Genomic DNA, 15,000 nt, shown 5'->3' with positions numbered 1-15,000 from the left:
TATTCTTCCATGTGATTCAGAGGAGAAACCAGACTTCCACGAACGATATATCATCGCAGAGATATGTGAAAAACAGCTTGAGGATTGATTCTAAACAACGTTTGCCATGTTTCTGTCGATATTATGGAGTTAATTTGGAAAAAAAGTTTGGCGTTTTGATGACTGAATTTTCAGGGTTTTTTGGTAGCCAAACGTGATGAACAAAACGGAGCGATTTGTCCTACACGAATCTTTTTGGAAAAACTGAACATTTGCTATCTAACTGAGAGTCTCCTCATTGAAAACATCCGAAGTTCTTCAAAGGTAAATGATTTTATTTGGATGCTTTTCTTGTTTTTGTGAAAATGTTGCCCGCTGAATGCAACGCTAAATGCTACGCTAGCTATCAATACTCTTACACAAATGCTTGTTTTGCTATGGTTGAAAAGCATATTTAAAAAAATCTGAGATGACAGTGTTGTTAACAAAAGGCTAAGCTTGAGAGCTAGCATATTTATTTCATTTCATTTGCGATTTTCATGAATAGTTAACGTTGCGTTATGGTAATGAGCTTGAGGCTGTATTTACGATCCCGGATCCGGGATGGCTAGTATCAAGATTAAGGGCGCTGTACTGCAGCGCCAGCTGTGCCATCAGAGACTGGGTTCGCGCCCAGGCTCTGTCGTAACCGGCTGCGACCGGGAGGTTCGTGGAGTGACGCACAATTGGCTTAGCATCGTCCGGGTTAGGGAGGGCTTGGCCGGTAGGGATGTCCTTGTTTCATTGCGCACCAGCAACTCCTGTGGTGGGCCGGGCGCAGTGCACGCTAAAAATGTGAGCGCTACCATCAGTCCTGTGTCATGTCAACAGTAAAGCATCCTGAGACCATTCATGTGTGGGGTTGTTTCTCAGCCAAGGGTGTGGGGTCATCACAATGTTGCCTAAGAACAAAGCCATGAATAAAGAATGGTACCAACACATCCTCCGAGAGCAACTTCTCCCAACCATCCAGGAAAAAGTTTGGTGACGAACAATGCCTTTTCCAGCATGATGGAGCACCTTGCCATAAGGCAAAAGTGATAACTAAGTGGCTCGGGGAACAAAATATCAATATTTTGGATCCATGGCCAGGAAACTCCCAGACCTTAATCCCATTGAGACCTTGTGGTCAATCCTCAAGAGGCGGGTAGACAAACAAAAACCCACAAATTCTGACAAACTCCAAGCATTGATTTATGCAAGAATGGGCTGCCATCAGTCAGGATGTGGCCCATAAGTTAATTGACAGCATGCCAGGGCTGATTGCAGAGGGCTTGAAAAAGAAGAGTCAACACTGCAAATATCGACTCTTTGCATCAACTTCATGTAATTGTCAATAAAAGCCTTTGACACTTATGAAATGCTTGTAATTATACTTCAGTATCCATAGTAACATCTGACAAAAATATCTAAAGACACTGAGGCAACTTTGTGAAAATGTATATTTGTGTCATTCTCAAAACTTTTGGCCACGACTGTATGATGTTGTGTGGTCTGTGAGAGCCAGAAATCTTGCTTGTTTGTAGGTGACCAAATACTTATTTTCCACCATAATTTGCAAATAAATTCATTAATAATCCTACAATGTGATTTTCTGGATTTTTTTTTCTAATTTTGTCTGTCATAGTTCAAGTGTACCTATGATGACAATTACAGGCCTCTCATCTTTTTAAGTGGGAGAACTTGCACAATTGGTGGCTGACTAAATACTTTTTTGGCCCATTGTATATGTTGATGCGGAGGAGATGTTGTTGTGTGGATGGGATGTTGGGACCAGTTTGGCTTGGGTAGGCAAGGATGTCTTCACTATGTAGAGAATAGTAAAAATAAAGAAAAACCCTTGAATTAGTATTTGTGTCCAAACTTTTAACTGGTACTGTGTGTGTATCTCTGTGTCTCCTGAAGGCCCCAAGTTCCCCGGGCCCCAGTCCTCTAAGCAGGGGGTCCCAGCAGGGTTGAGGTTGGAGGAGGTCCACATCTCCACTGAGCCGTCCAGTAGGAACCGGCTGGTTAAAGGAGGGAAGAAGCAGAAGAGGAAGAGAACCATTAAACTGAAAAAACAGGCCAAAACACCACAGAAGAAGAAGAAAGGTGAGTCCAGACACACAGGCCAAAACACCACAGAAGATGAAGAAAGGTGAGTCCAGACACACAGGCCAAAACACCACAGAAGAAGAAGAAAGGTGGGTCCAGACACACAGGTCAAAACACCACAGAAGAAGAAGAAAGGTGGGTCCAGACACACAGGTCAAAACACCACAGAAGAAGAAAGGTGGGTCCAGACAAACAGGCCAAAACACCACAGAAGAAGAAGAAAGGTTGGTCCAGACACACAGGTCAAAACACCACAGAAGAAGAAGAAAGGTGAGTCCAGACACACAGGCCAAAACACCACAGAAGAAGAAGAAAGGCGAGTCCAGACACACAGGCCAAAACACCACAATCGTGACCCACAATCGGCCCAGCGTTTTCTGGTTAGTGGAGGGTTGGGACGCCCGGGATGATAATTATAGTGTGTGTGTGTGTGTGTGTGTGTGTGTGTGTGTGCAGTCGAGGTTAGAAAGCGGCCCCCAGTCCATGATGCAGCAGACCACAAAGCTCTGATGATGATGACCAGACAGAGAGTAACATGGAGCGTCAGTGAGGACTCTGTACTCATCCTCTGTAGAGTCGCTTCACACTTCCTGAACCGCAAGGTAGACGCACTGGCACACGCCCACTTCTCATGATATGAAGTGGTGTCACACTTCAACATCTCTCTCGCGAGCTCTGTCTGTCTCTCTCTGTCTCTCTCTCTCTCTCTCTCTCTCTCTCTCTCTGTCTCTCTCTCTCTGTCTCTCTCTGTCTCTCTCTCTCTGTCTCTCTCTCTCTCTCTCTGTCTCTCTCTCTGTCTGTCTGTCTCTCTCTCTGTCTCGCTCTTTCTCTGTCTCGCTCTTTCTCTGTCTCGCTCTTTCTCTGTCTCGCTCTTTCTCTGTCTCGCTCTTTCTCTGTCTCGCTCTTTCTCTGTCTCGCTCTTTCTCTGTCTCGCTCTTTCTCTGTCTCGCTCTTTCTCTGTCTCGCTCTTTCTCTGTCTCGCTCTTTCTCTGTCTCGCTCTTTCTCTATCTCGCTCTCTCTGTCTCGCTCTTTCTCTGTCTCGCTCTTTCTCTATCTCGCTCTCTCTATCTCGCTCTCTCTATCTCGCTCTTTCTCTGTCTCGCTCTTTCTCTGTCTCGCTCTTTCTCTGTCTCGCTCTGTCTCTCTGTCTCGCTCTGTCTCTCTGTCTCGCTCTGTCTCTCTGTCTCGCTCTGTCTCTCTGTCTCGCTCTGTCTCTCTGTCTCGCTCTGTCTCTCTGTCTCGCTCTGTCTCTCTCTCTCGCTCTCTGTCTCGCTCTGTCTCTGTCTCGCTCTGTCTCTCTCTCTCGCTCTCGCTCTCTGTCTCGCTCTCTGTCTCGCTCTCTGTCTCTGTCTCGCTCTCTCTCTCTGTCTCGCTCTCTCTCTCTGTCTCGCTCTCTCTCTCTGTCTCGCTCTCTCTCTCTGTCTCGCTCTCTCTCTCTGTCTCGCTCTCTCTCTCTGTCTCTCTCTCTGTCTCGCTCTCGCTCTCTGTCTCGCTCTCTGTCTCGCTCTCTGTCTCGCTCTCTGTCTCGCTCTCTCTGTCTCGCTCTCTCTGTCTCGCTCTCTCTCTCTCTGTCTCGCTCTCTGTCTCGCTCTCTCGCTCTGTCTCGCTCTCTCTCTCTGTCTCGCTCTCTCCCTGTCTCGCTCTCTCTCCAGCTCAAGGTTCTGTTGTCTTGTCGTCCTGGTTCTGCTGGTTCTACTCTGTGTGTTTTAGAACTCTGTGTGTTGTAGCTCCGCAGGCCCTTCGTCCCGTGGTGTGTAGTGAGGGATCTGCTCCACACAGAGTTTGAAGAGTCTCTGGATAAAACCTCTCCGTCTGTTGGACGACGATCACGTTACATCCTGAAGAACCCACAGACATACCTCAACTACAAGTACGTTACAACACACACTATCTAAACCCACAGACACCTCAACTACAAGTACGTTACAACACACACTATCTAAACCCACAGACATACCTCAACTACAAGTACGTTACAACACACACTATCTAAACCCACAGACACACCTCAACTACAAGTACGTTACAACACACACTATCTAAACCCACAGACACACCTCAACTACAAGTACGTTACAACACACACTATCTAAACCCACAGACACACCTCAACTACAAGTACGTTACAACACACACTATCTAAACCCACAGACACACCTCAACTACAAGTACATTAACGTGTAGGGCTTCTCAAGGTTACTTATCAGTAACGGACGCGCTGTGTCGATCTGTAACGGACGCGCTGTGTCGATCTGTAACGGACGCGCTGTGTCGATCTGTAACGGACGCGCTGTGTCGATCTGTAACGGACGCGCTGTGTAACGGACGTGCTGTGTCGGTCTGTAACGGACGCGCTGTGTAACGGACGTGCTGTGTCGATCTGTAACGGACGCGCTGTGTCGATCTGCAACGGACGCGCTGTGTCGATCTGTAACGGACGCGCTGTGTAACGGACGCGCTGTGTCGGTCTGTAACGGACGCGCTGTGTCGATCTGCAACGGACGCGCTGTGTCGATCTGCAACGGACGCGCTGTGTCGATCTGCAACGGACGCGCTGTGTCGATCTGTAACGGACGCGCTGTGTCGATCTGTAACGGACGCGCTGTGTCGATCTGTAACGGCTGTGTCGATCTGTAACGGACGCGCTGTGTCGATCTGTAACGGACGCGCTGTGTCGATCTGTAACGGACGCGCTGTGTCGATCTGTAACGGACGCTGTGTCGATCTGTAACGGACGCGCTGTGTCGATCTGTAATGGACGCGCTGTGTTGTCCTGTAGGATCTGTCTGGCGGAGGTGTACCAGGACAAGCCTCTGATAGCGAAACTTCAGGGAAGGAAACACGACCCCAACGACCCCAAGGTAACACACACACACACCACCCGTCTGTTCACGACCCCAACGACCCCAAGGTAACACACACACACCACCCGTCTGTTCACGACCCCGAGGTAACACACACACCACCCGTCTGTTCACGACCCCGAGGTAACACACACACCACCCGTCTGTTTACGACCCCAACGACCCCAAGGTAACACACACACACCACCCGTCTGTGCACGACCCCAACGACCCCAAGGTAACACACACACACCACCCGTCTGTTCACGACCCCAAGGTAACACACACACCACCCGTCTGTTCACGACCCCAAGGTAACACACACACCACCCGCCTGTTTACGACCCCAAGGTAACACACACCACCCGTCTGTTCACGACCCCAAGGTAACACACACACACACACACACATTCACCTCATGAATTGGTTTTCAGTGTTATATATATTGAACAGTTTGAGAGGTTGGGTCAGGGGGCAGTAGACTGAGGTTGGGTCAGGGGGCAGTAGGCTGAGAGGTTGGGTCAGGGGGCTGTAGGCTGAGAGGTTGGCGCAGTAGGCTGAGAGGTTGGGTCAGGGGGCAGTAGACTGAGGTTGGGTCAGGGGGCAGTAGACTGAGGTTGGGTCAGGGGGCAGTAGGCTGAGAGGTTGGGTCAGGGGGCAGTAGGCTGAGAGGTTGGGTCAGGGGGCAGTAGGCTGAGAGGTTGGGTCAGGGGGCAGTAGGCTGAGAGGTTGGGTCAGGGGGCAGTAGGCTGAGAGGTTGGGTCAGGGGGCAGTAGGCTGAGAGGTTGGGTCAGGGGGCAGTAGGCTGAGAGGTTGGGTCAGGGGGCAGTAGGCTGAGAGGTTGGTCAGTCGGCTGAGAGGTTGGGTCAGGGGGCAGTAGGCTGAGAGGTTGGGTCAGGGGGCAGTAGGCTGAGAGGTTGGTCAGTCGGCTGAGAGGTTGGGTCAGGGGGCAGTCGGCTGAGAGGTTGGGTCAGGGGGCAGTAGGCTGAGAGGTTGGGTCAGTAGGCTGAGAGGTTGGGTCAGGGGGCAGTAGGCTGAGAGGTTGGGTCTGAGGGCAGCAGGTCGAGAGGTTGGGTCTGAGGGCAGCAGGTCGAGAGGTTGGGTCTGAGGGCAGCAGGTCGAGAGGTTGGGTCTGAGGGCAGCAGGTCGAGAGGTTGGGTCTGAGGGCAGCAGGTCGAGAGGTTGGGTCTGAGGGCAGCAGGTCGAGAGGTTGGGTCTGAGGGCAGCAGGACGAGCAGGTCGAGAGGTTGGGTCTGAGGGCAGCAGGTTAATCTGTGTGTTAGTTAATCTGTGTGTTAGTTAATCTGTGTGTTAGTTAATCTGTGTGTGTTTGTTCCAGGAATGTTCTACAGTATTCCGGGAGTTTGTGTCGTTACTCAGACAGAAGTTCAGCTCCGCCTCCGGGTCGTGTGATGTCACCATCCCTGACACCAAGACACAGCTGTTCTCACGGTAACACAGACACTCATACACACTTATAAAAACACACACACCCCACAGTAACACACACACACCCCACGGTAACACAGACACTCATACACACTTATAAAAACACACACACCCCACAGTAACACACACACACCCCACGGTAACACAGACACTCATACACACTTATAAAAACACACACACCCCACAGTAACACACACACACCCCACGGTAACACAGACACTCATGCACACTTATGAAAACCCACTCCTGTGCTCTCCTATTGGCCGACGTGTGTTGTTGATGTCATTTAGGTTCAAGGTGTACACCCTGGAGGACATGTCAGATGAGAAGACCAAGGACTCTCTCAACAGGTAGGAGAATCAACTATCTGACATGAATATCAATACACGACAACTATCTGACATGAATATCAATACATGACAACAATACAACTATCTGACATGAATATCAATACATGACAACAATACAACTATCTGACAGGAATATCAATACATGACAACAATACAACTATCTGACAGGAATATCAATACACGACAACTATCTGACATGAATATCAATACATGACAACTATCTGACATGAATATCAATACATGACAACTATCTGACATGAATATCAATACACGACAACTATCTGACATGAATATCAATACATGACAACAATACAACTATCTGACAGGAATATCAATACATGACAACAATACAACTATCTGACAGGAATATCAATACATGACAACAATACAACTATCTGACAGGAATATCAATACATGACAACAATACAACTATCTGACATGAATCAATATCAATGACAACAATACAACATGACAATCAATACAACTATCTGACAGGAATATCAATACATGACAACTATCTGACAGGAATATCAATACATGACAACAATACAACTATCTGACAGGAATATCAATACATGACAACAATACAACTATCTGACAGGAATATCAATACATGACAACTATCTGACATGAATATCAATACATGACAACTATCTGACATGAATATCAATACATGACAACTATCTGACAGGAATATCAATACATGACAACTATCTGACAGGAATATCAATACATGACAACAATACAACTATCTGACAGGAATATCAATACACGACAACTATCTGACAGGAATATCAATACATGACAACTATACAACTATCTGACATGAATATCAATACATGACAACTATCTGACAGGAATATCAATACATGACAACAATACAACTATCTGACAGGAATATCAATACACGACAACTATCTGACAGGAATATCAATACATGACAACTATACAACTATCTGACATGAATATCAATACATGACGACAATACAACTATCTGACAGGAATATCAATACATGACAACTATACAACTATCTGACAGGAATATCAATACATGACAACTATCTGACAGGGATATCAATACATGACAACTATACAACTATCTGACATGAATATCAATACATGACAACTATCTGACAGGAATATCAATACATGACAACTATCTGACAGGAATATCAATACATGACAACAATACAACTATCTGACAGGAATATCAATACATGACAACTATCTGACAGGAATATCAATACATGACAACTATCTGACAGGAATATCAATACATGACAACTATCTGACAGGAATATCAATACATGACAACAATACAACTATCTGACAGGAATATCAATACATGACAACTATCTGACAGGAATATCAATACATGACAACTATACAACTATCTGACATGAATATCAATACATGACAACAATACAACTATCTGACAGGAATATCAATACGTGACAACTATCTGACAGGAATATCAATACATGACAACTATACAACTATCTGACAGGAATATCAATACATGACAACAATACAACTATCTGACAGGAATATCAATACATGACAACTATACAACTATCTGACAGGAATATCAATACATGACAACAATACAACTATCTGACAGGAATATCAATACATGACAACTATCTGACAGGAATATCAATACATGACAACTATCTGACAGGAATATCAATACATGACAACAATACAACTATCTGACAGGAATATCAATACATGACAACAATACAACTATCTGACAGGAATATCAATACATGACAACTATCTGACAGGAATATCAATACATGACAACTATCTGACAGGAATATCAATACATGACAACTATCTGACAGGGATATCAATACATGACAACTATCTGACAGGAATATCAATACATGACAACAATACAACTATCTGACAGGAATATCAATACATGACAACAATACAACTATCTGACATGAATATCAATACATGACAACAATACAACTATCTGACATGAATATCAATACATGACAACTATCTGACATGAATATCAATACATGACAACTATCTGACAGGAATATCAATACATGACAACTATCTGACAGGAATATCAATACATGACAACAATACAACTATCTGACAGGAATATCAATACATGACAACAATACAACTATCTGACATGAATATCAATACATGACAACTATCTGACATGAATATCAATACATGACAACAATACAACTATCTGACATGAATATCAATACATGACAACTATCTGACAGGAATATCAATACATGACAACTATCTGACAGGAATATCAATACATGACAACAATACAACTATCTGACAGGAATATCAATACATGACAACTATCTGACAGGGATATCAATACATGACAACTATCTGACAGGAATATCAATACATGACAACTATACAACTATCTGACATGAATATCAATACATGACAACAATACAACTATCTGACATGAATATCAATACATGACAACTATCTGACAGGAATATCAATACATGACAACTATCTGACAGGAATATCAATACATGACAACAATACAACTATCTGACAGGAATATCAATACACGACAACTATCTGACAGGAATATCAATACATGACAACTATCTGACAGGGATATCAATACATGACAACTATCTGACAGGAATATCAATACATGACAACAAATCTGACAACTATCTGACAGGAATATCAATACACGACAACTATCTGACAGGAATATCAATACATGACACCTATACAACTATCTGACATGAATATCAATACATGACAACTATCTGACATGAATATCAATACATGACAACTATCTGACAGGAATATCAATACATGACAACTATCTGACAGGAATATCAATACATGACAACAATACAACTATCTGACAGGAATATCAATACATGACAACTATCTGACAGGAATATCAATACATGATGACAATACAACTATCTGACAGGAATATCAATACATGACAACTATCTGACATGAATATCAATACATGACAACTATCTGACAGGAATATCAATACATGACAACTATCTGACAGGAATATCAATACATGACAACTATCTGACAGGAATATCAATACATGACAACTATCTGACAGGAATATCAATACATGACAACTATCTGACAGGAATATCAATATGACAACAATGACAACTATCTGACAGGAATATCAATACATGACAACATGACAACAATACAACTATCTGACAGGAATATCAATACATGACAACAATACAACTATCTGACAGGAATATCAATACATGACAACAATACAACTATCTGACATGAATATCAATACATGACAACTATCTGACAGGAATATCAATACATGACAACTATCTGACAGGAATATCAATACATGACAACAATACAACTATCTGACAGGAATATCAATACATGACAACAATACAACTATCTGACATGAATATCAATACATGACAACTATCTGACATGAATATCAATCAACATGACAACAATACAACTATCTGAATATCAATGACATGACAACTATCTGACAGGAATATCAATACATGACAACTATCTGACAGGAATATCAATACATGACAACTATACAACTATCTGACAGGGATATCAATACATGACAACTATCTGACAGGGATATCAATACATGACAACTATCTGACAGGAATATCAATACATGACAACAATAAAACTATCTGACAGGAATATCAATACACGACAACTATCTGACAGGAATATCAATACATGACAACTATACAACTATCTGACATGAATATCAATACATGACAACTATCTGACAGGAATATCAATACATGACAACTATCTGACAGGAATATCAATACATGACAACAATACAACTATCTGACAGGAATATCAATACATGACAACTATCTGACAGGAATATCAATACATGACAACTATCTGACATGAATATCAATACATGACAACAATACAACTATCTGACATGAATATCAATACATGACAACTATCTGACATGAATATCAATACATGACAACAACAACTATCTGACAGGAATATCAATATCTGACATGACAACTATCTGACAGGAATATCAATACATGACAACTATCTGACAGGAATATCAATACATGACAACTATCTGACAGGAATATCACATGACACAATACAACTATCTGACAGGAATATCAATACATGACACAATACAACTATCTGACAGGAATATCAATACATGACAACAATACAACTATCTGACAGGAATATCAATACATGACAACTATCTGACATGAATATCAATACATGACAACAATACAACTATCTGACATGAATATCAATACATGATGAATATCAATACAACTATCTGACATGAATATCAATACATGACAACTATACAACTATCTGACAGGAATATCAATACATGACAACAATATACAACTATCTGACAGGAATATCAATACATGACAACTATCTGACAGGAATATCAATACATGACAACTATCTGACAGGAATATCAATACATGACAACTATCTGACAGGAATATCAATACATGACAACAATACAACTATCTGACAGGAATATCAATACATGACAACTATCTGACAGGAATATCAATACATGACAACAATACAACTATCTGACAGGAATATCAATACATGACAACTATCTGACATGAATATCAATACATGACAACTATCTGACATGAATATCAATACATGACAACAATACAACTATCTGACATGAATATCAATACATGACAACTATCTGACATGAATATCAATACATGACAACTATCTGACAGGAATATCAATACATGACAACTATCTGACAGGAATATCAATACATGACAACAATACAACTATCTGACAGGAATATCAATACATGACAACAATACAACTATCTGACATGAATATCAATACATGACAACTATCTGACATGAATATCAATACATGACAACTATCTGACAGGAATATCAATACATGACAACTATCTGACAGGGATATCAATACATGACAACTATCTGACAGGAATATCAATACATGACAACTATACAACTATCTGACATGAATATCAATACATGACAACAATACAACTATCTGACATGAATATCAATACATGACAACTATCTGACAGGAATATCAATACATGACAACTATCTGACAGGAATATCACATGACAACTATCTGACAGGAATATCAATACATGACAACAATACAACTATCTGACAGGAATATCAATACACGACAACTATCTGACAGGAATATCAATACATGACAACTATCTGACAGGGATATCAATACATGACAACTATCTGACAGGAATATCAATACATGACAACAATACAACTATCTGACAGGAATATCAATACACGACAACTATCTGACAGGAATATCAATACATGACACCTATACAACTATCTGACATGAATATCAATACATGACAACTATCTGACATGAATATCAATACATGACAACTATCTGACAGGAATATCAATACATGACAACTATCTGACAGGAATATCAATACATGACAACAATACAACTATCTGACAGGAATATCAATACATGACAACTATCTGACAGGAATATCAATACATGATGACAATACAACTATCTGACAGGAATATCAATACATGACAACTATCTGACATGAATATCAATACATGACAACTATCTGACAGGAATATCAATACATGACAACTATCTGACAGGAATATCAATACATGACAACTATCTGACAGGAATATCAATACATGACAACTATCTGACAGGAATATCAATACATGACAACATGACAACTATCTGACAGGAATATCAATACATGACAACAATACAACTATCTGACAGGAATATCAATACATGACAACAATACAACTATCTGACATGAATTTCAATACATGACAACAATACAACTATCTGACATGAATATCAATACATGACAACTATCTGACAGGAATATCAATACATGACAACTATCTGACAGGAATATCAATACATGACAACAATACAACTATCTGACATGAATATCAATACATGACAACTATCTGACATGAATATCAATACATGACAACTATCTGACAGGAATATCAATACATGACAACAATACAACTATCTGACAGGAATATCAATACACGACAACTATCTGACAGGAATATCAATACATGACAACTATACAACTATCTGACAGGGATATCAATACATGACAACTATCTGACAGGGATATCAATACATGACAACTATCTGACAGGAATATCAATACATGACAACAATAAAACTATCTGACAGGAATATCAATACACGACAACTATCTGACAGGAATATCAATACATGACAACTATACAACTATCTGACATGAATATCAATACATGACAACTATCTGACATGAATATCAATACATGACAACTATCTGACAGGAATATCAATACATGACAACTATCTGACAGGAATATCAATACATGACAACAATACAACTATCTGACAGGAATATCAATACATGACAACTATCTGACAGGAATATCAATACAGGAATATCAATACATGACAACTATCTGACAGGAATATCAATACATGACAACTATCTGACAGGAATATCAATACATGACAACTATCTGACATGAATATCAATACATGACAACAATACAACTATCTGACATGAATATCAATACATGACAACTATCTGACATGAATATCAATACATGACAACAATACAACTATCTGACAGGAATATCAATACATGACAACTATCTGACAGGAATATCAATACATGACAACTATCTGACATGAATATCAATACATGACAACTATCTGACAGGAATATCAATACATGACACAATACAACTATCTGACAGGAATATCAATACATGACACAATACAACTATCTGACAGGAATATCAATACACGACAACTATCTGACATGAATATCAATACATGACAACAATACAACTATCTGACATGAATATCAATACATGACAACAGTACAACTATCTGACATGAATATCAATACATGACAACTATACAACTATCTGACAGGAATATCAATACATGACAACTATACAACTATCTGACAGGAATATCAATACATGACAACTATCTGACAGGAATATCAATACATGACAACTATCTGACAGGAATATCAATACATGACAACTATCTGACATGAATATCAATACATGACAACAATACAACTATCTGACAGGAATATCAATACATGACAACTATCTGACATGAATATCAATACATGACAACTATCTGACATGAATATCAATACATGACAACAATACAACTATCTGACAGGAATATCAATACATGACAACAATACAACTATCTGACAGGAATATCAATACATGACAACTATCTGACAGGAATATCAATACATGACAACTATCTGACAGGAATATCAATACATGACAACAATACAACATGACAACTATCTGACAGGAATATCAATACATGACAACTATCTGACATGAATATCAAAACATGACAACAATACAACTATCTGACAGGAATATCAATACATGACAACTATCTGACATGAATATCAAAACATGACAACTATCTGACATGAATATCAATACATGACAACAATACAACTATCTGACATGAATATCAATACATGACAACTATCTGACAGGAATATCAATACATGACAACAATACAACTATCTGACAGGAATATCAATACATGACAACTATCTGACATGAATATCAATACATGACAACAATACAACTATCTGACAGGAATATCAATACATGACAACTATCTGACAGGAATATCAATACATGACAACAATACAACTATCTGACAGGAATATCAATACATGACAACTATCTGACAGGAATATCAATACATGACAACTATCTGACATGAATATCAATACATGACAACAATACAACTATCTGACAGGAATATCAATACACGACAACTATCTGACAGGAATATCAATACATGACAACTATACAACTATCTGACATGAATATCAATACATGACAACTATCTGACATGAATATCAATACATGACAACTATCTGACATGAATATCAATACATGACAACAATACAACTATCTGACAGGAATATCAATACATGACAACAATACAACTATCTGACAGGAATATAAATACATGATGACAATACAACTATCTGACAGGAATATCAATACATGACAACTATCTGACATGAATATCAATACATGACAACTATCTGACATGAATATCAATACATGACAACTATCTGACAGGAATATCAATACATGACAACTATCTGACAGGAATATCAATACAT

The 15,000-nt window shown here is 40.2% G+C and overlaps 1 protein-coding gene across 1 annotated transcript in view; it reads left to right on the top strand.

Moving 5' to 3' along the window:
• Nucleotides 1-15,000, top strand: part of LOC124018418 (general transcription factor 3C polypeptide 1-like) — a 137,570-nt gene that overhangs the window by 91,122 nt on the left and 31,448 nt on the right. The window contains exons 25-30 of the mRNA XM_046333728.1: nt 1,924-2,109; nt 2,569-2,714; nt 3,841-3,983; nt 4,893-4,974; nt 6,296-6,408; nt 6,696-6,755. Of these exons, the coding sequence (XP_046189684.1) occupies nt 1,924-2,109; nt 2,569-2,714; nt 3,841-3,983; nt 4,893-4,974; nt 6,296-6,408; nt 6,696-6,755 (730 nt within the window). The remainder of the gene's footprint in view (nt 1-1,923; nt 2,110-2,568; nt 2,715-3,840; nt 3,984-4,892; nt 4,975-6,295; nt 6,409-6,695; nt 6,756-15,000) is intronic.

This window comes from Oncorhynchus gorbuscha, unplaced genomic scaffold (assembly GCF_021184085.1).
Source record: "Oncorhynchus gorbuscha isolate QuinsamMale2020 ecotype Even-year unplaced genomic scaffold, OgorEven_v1.0 Un_scaffold_505, whole genome shotgun sequence".
Taxonomy (NCBI): domain Eukaryota; kingdom Metazoa; phylum Chordata; class Actinopteri; order Salmoniformes; family Salmonidae; genus Oncorhynchus; species Oncorhynchus gorbuscha.
Note: the sequence above shows the minus strand (reverse complement) of the source record. Positions and strands in the feature narration are given on the sequence as shown.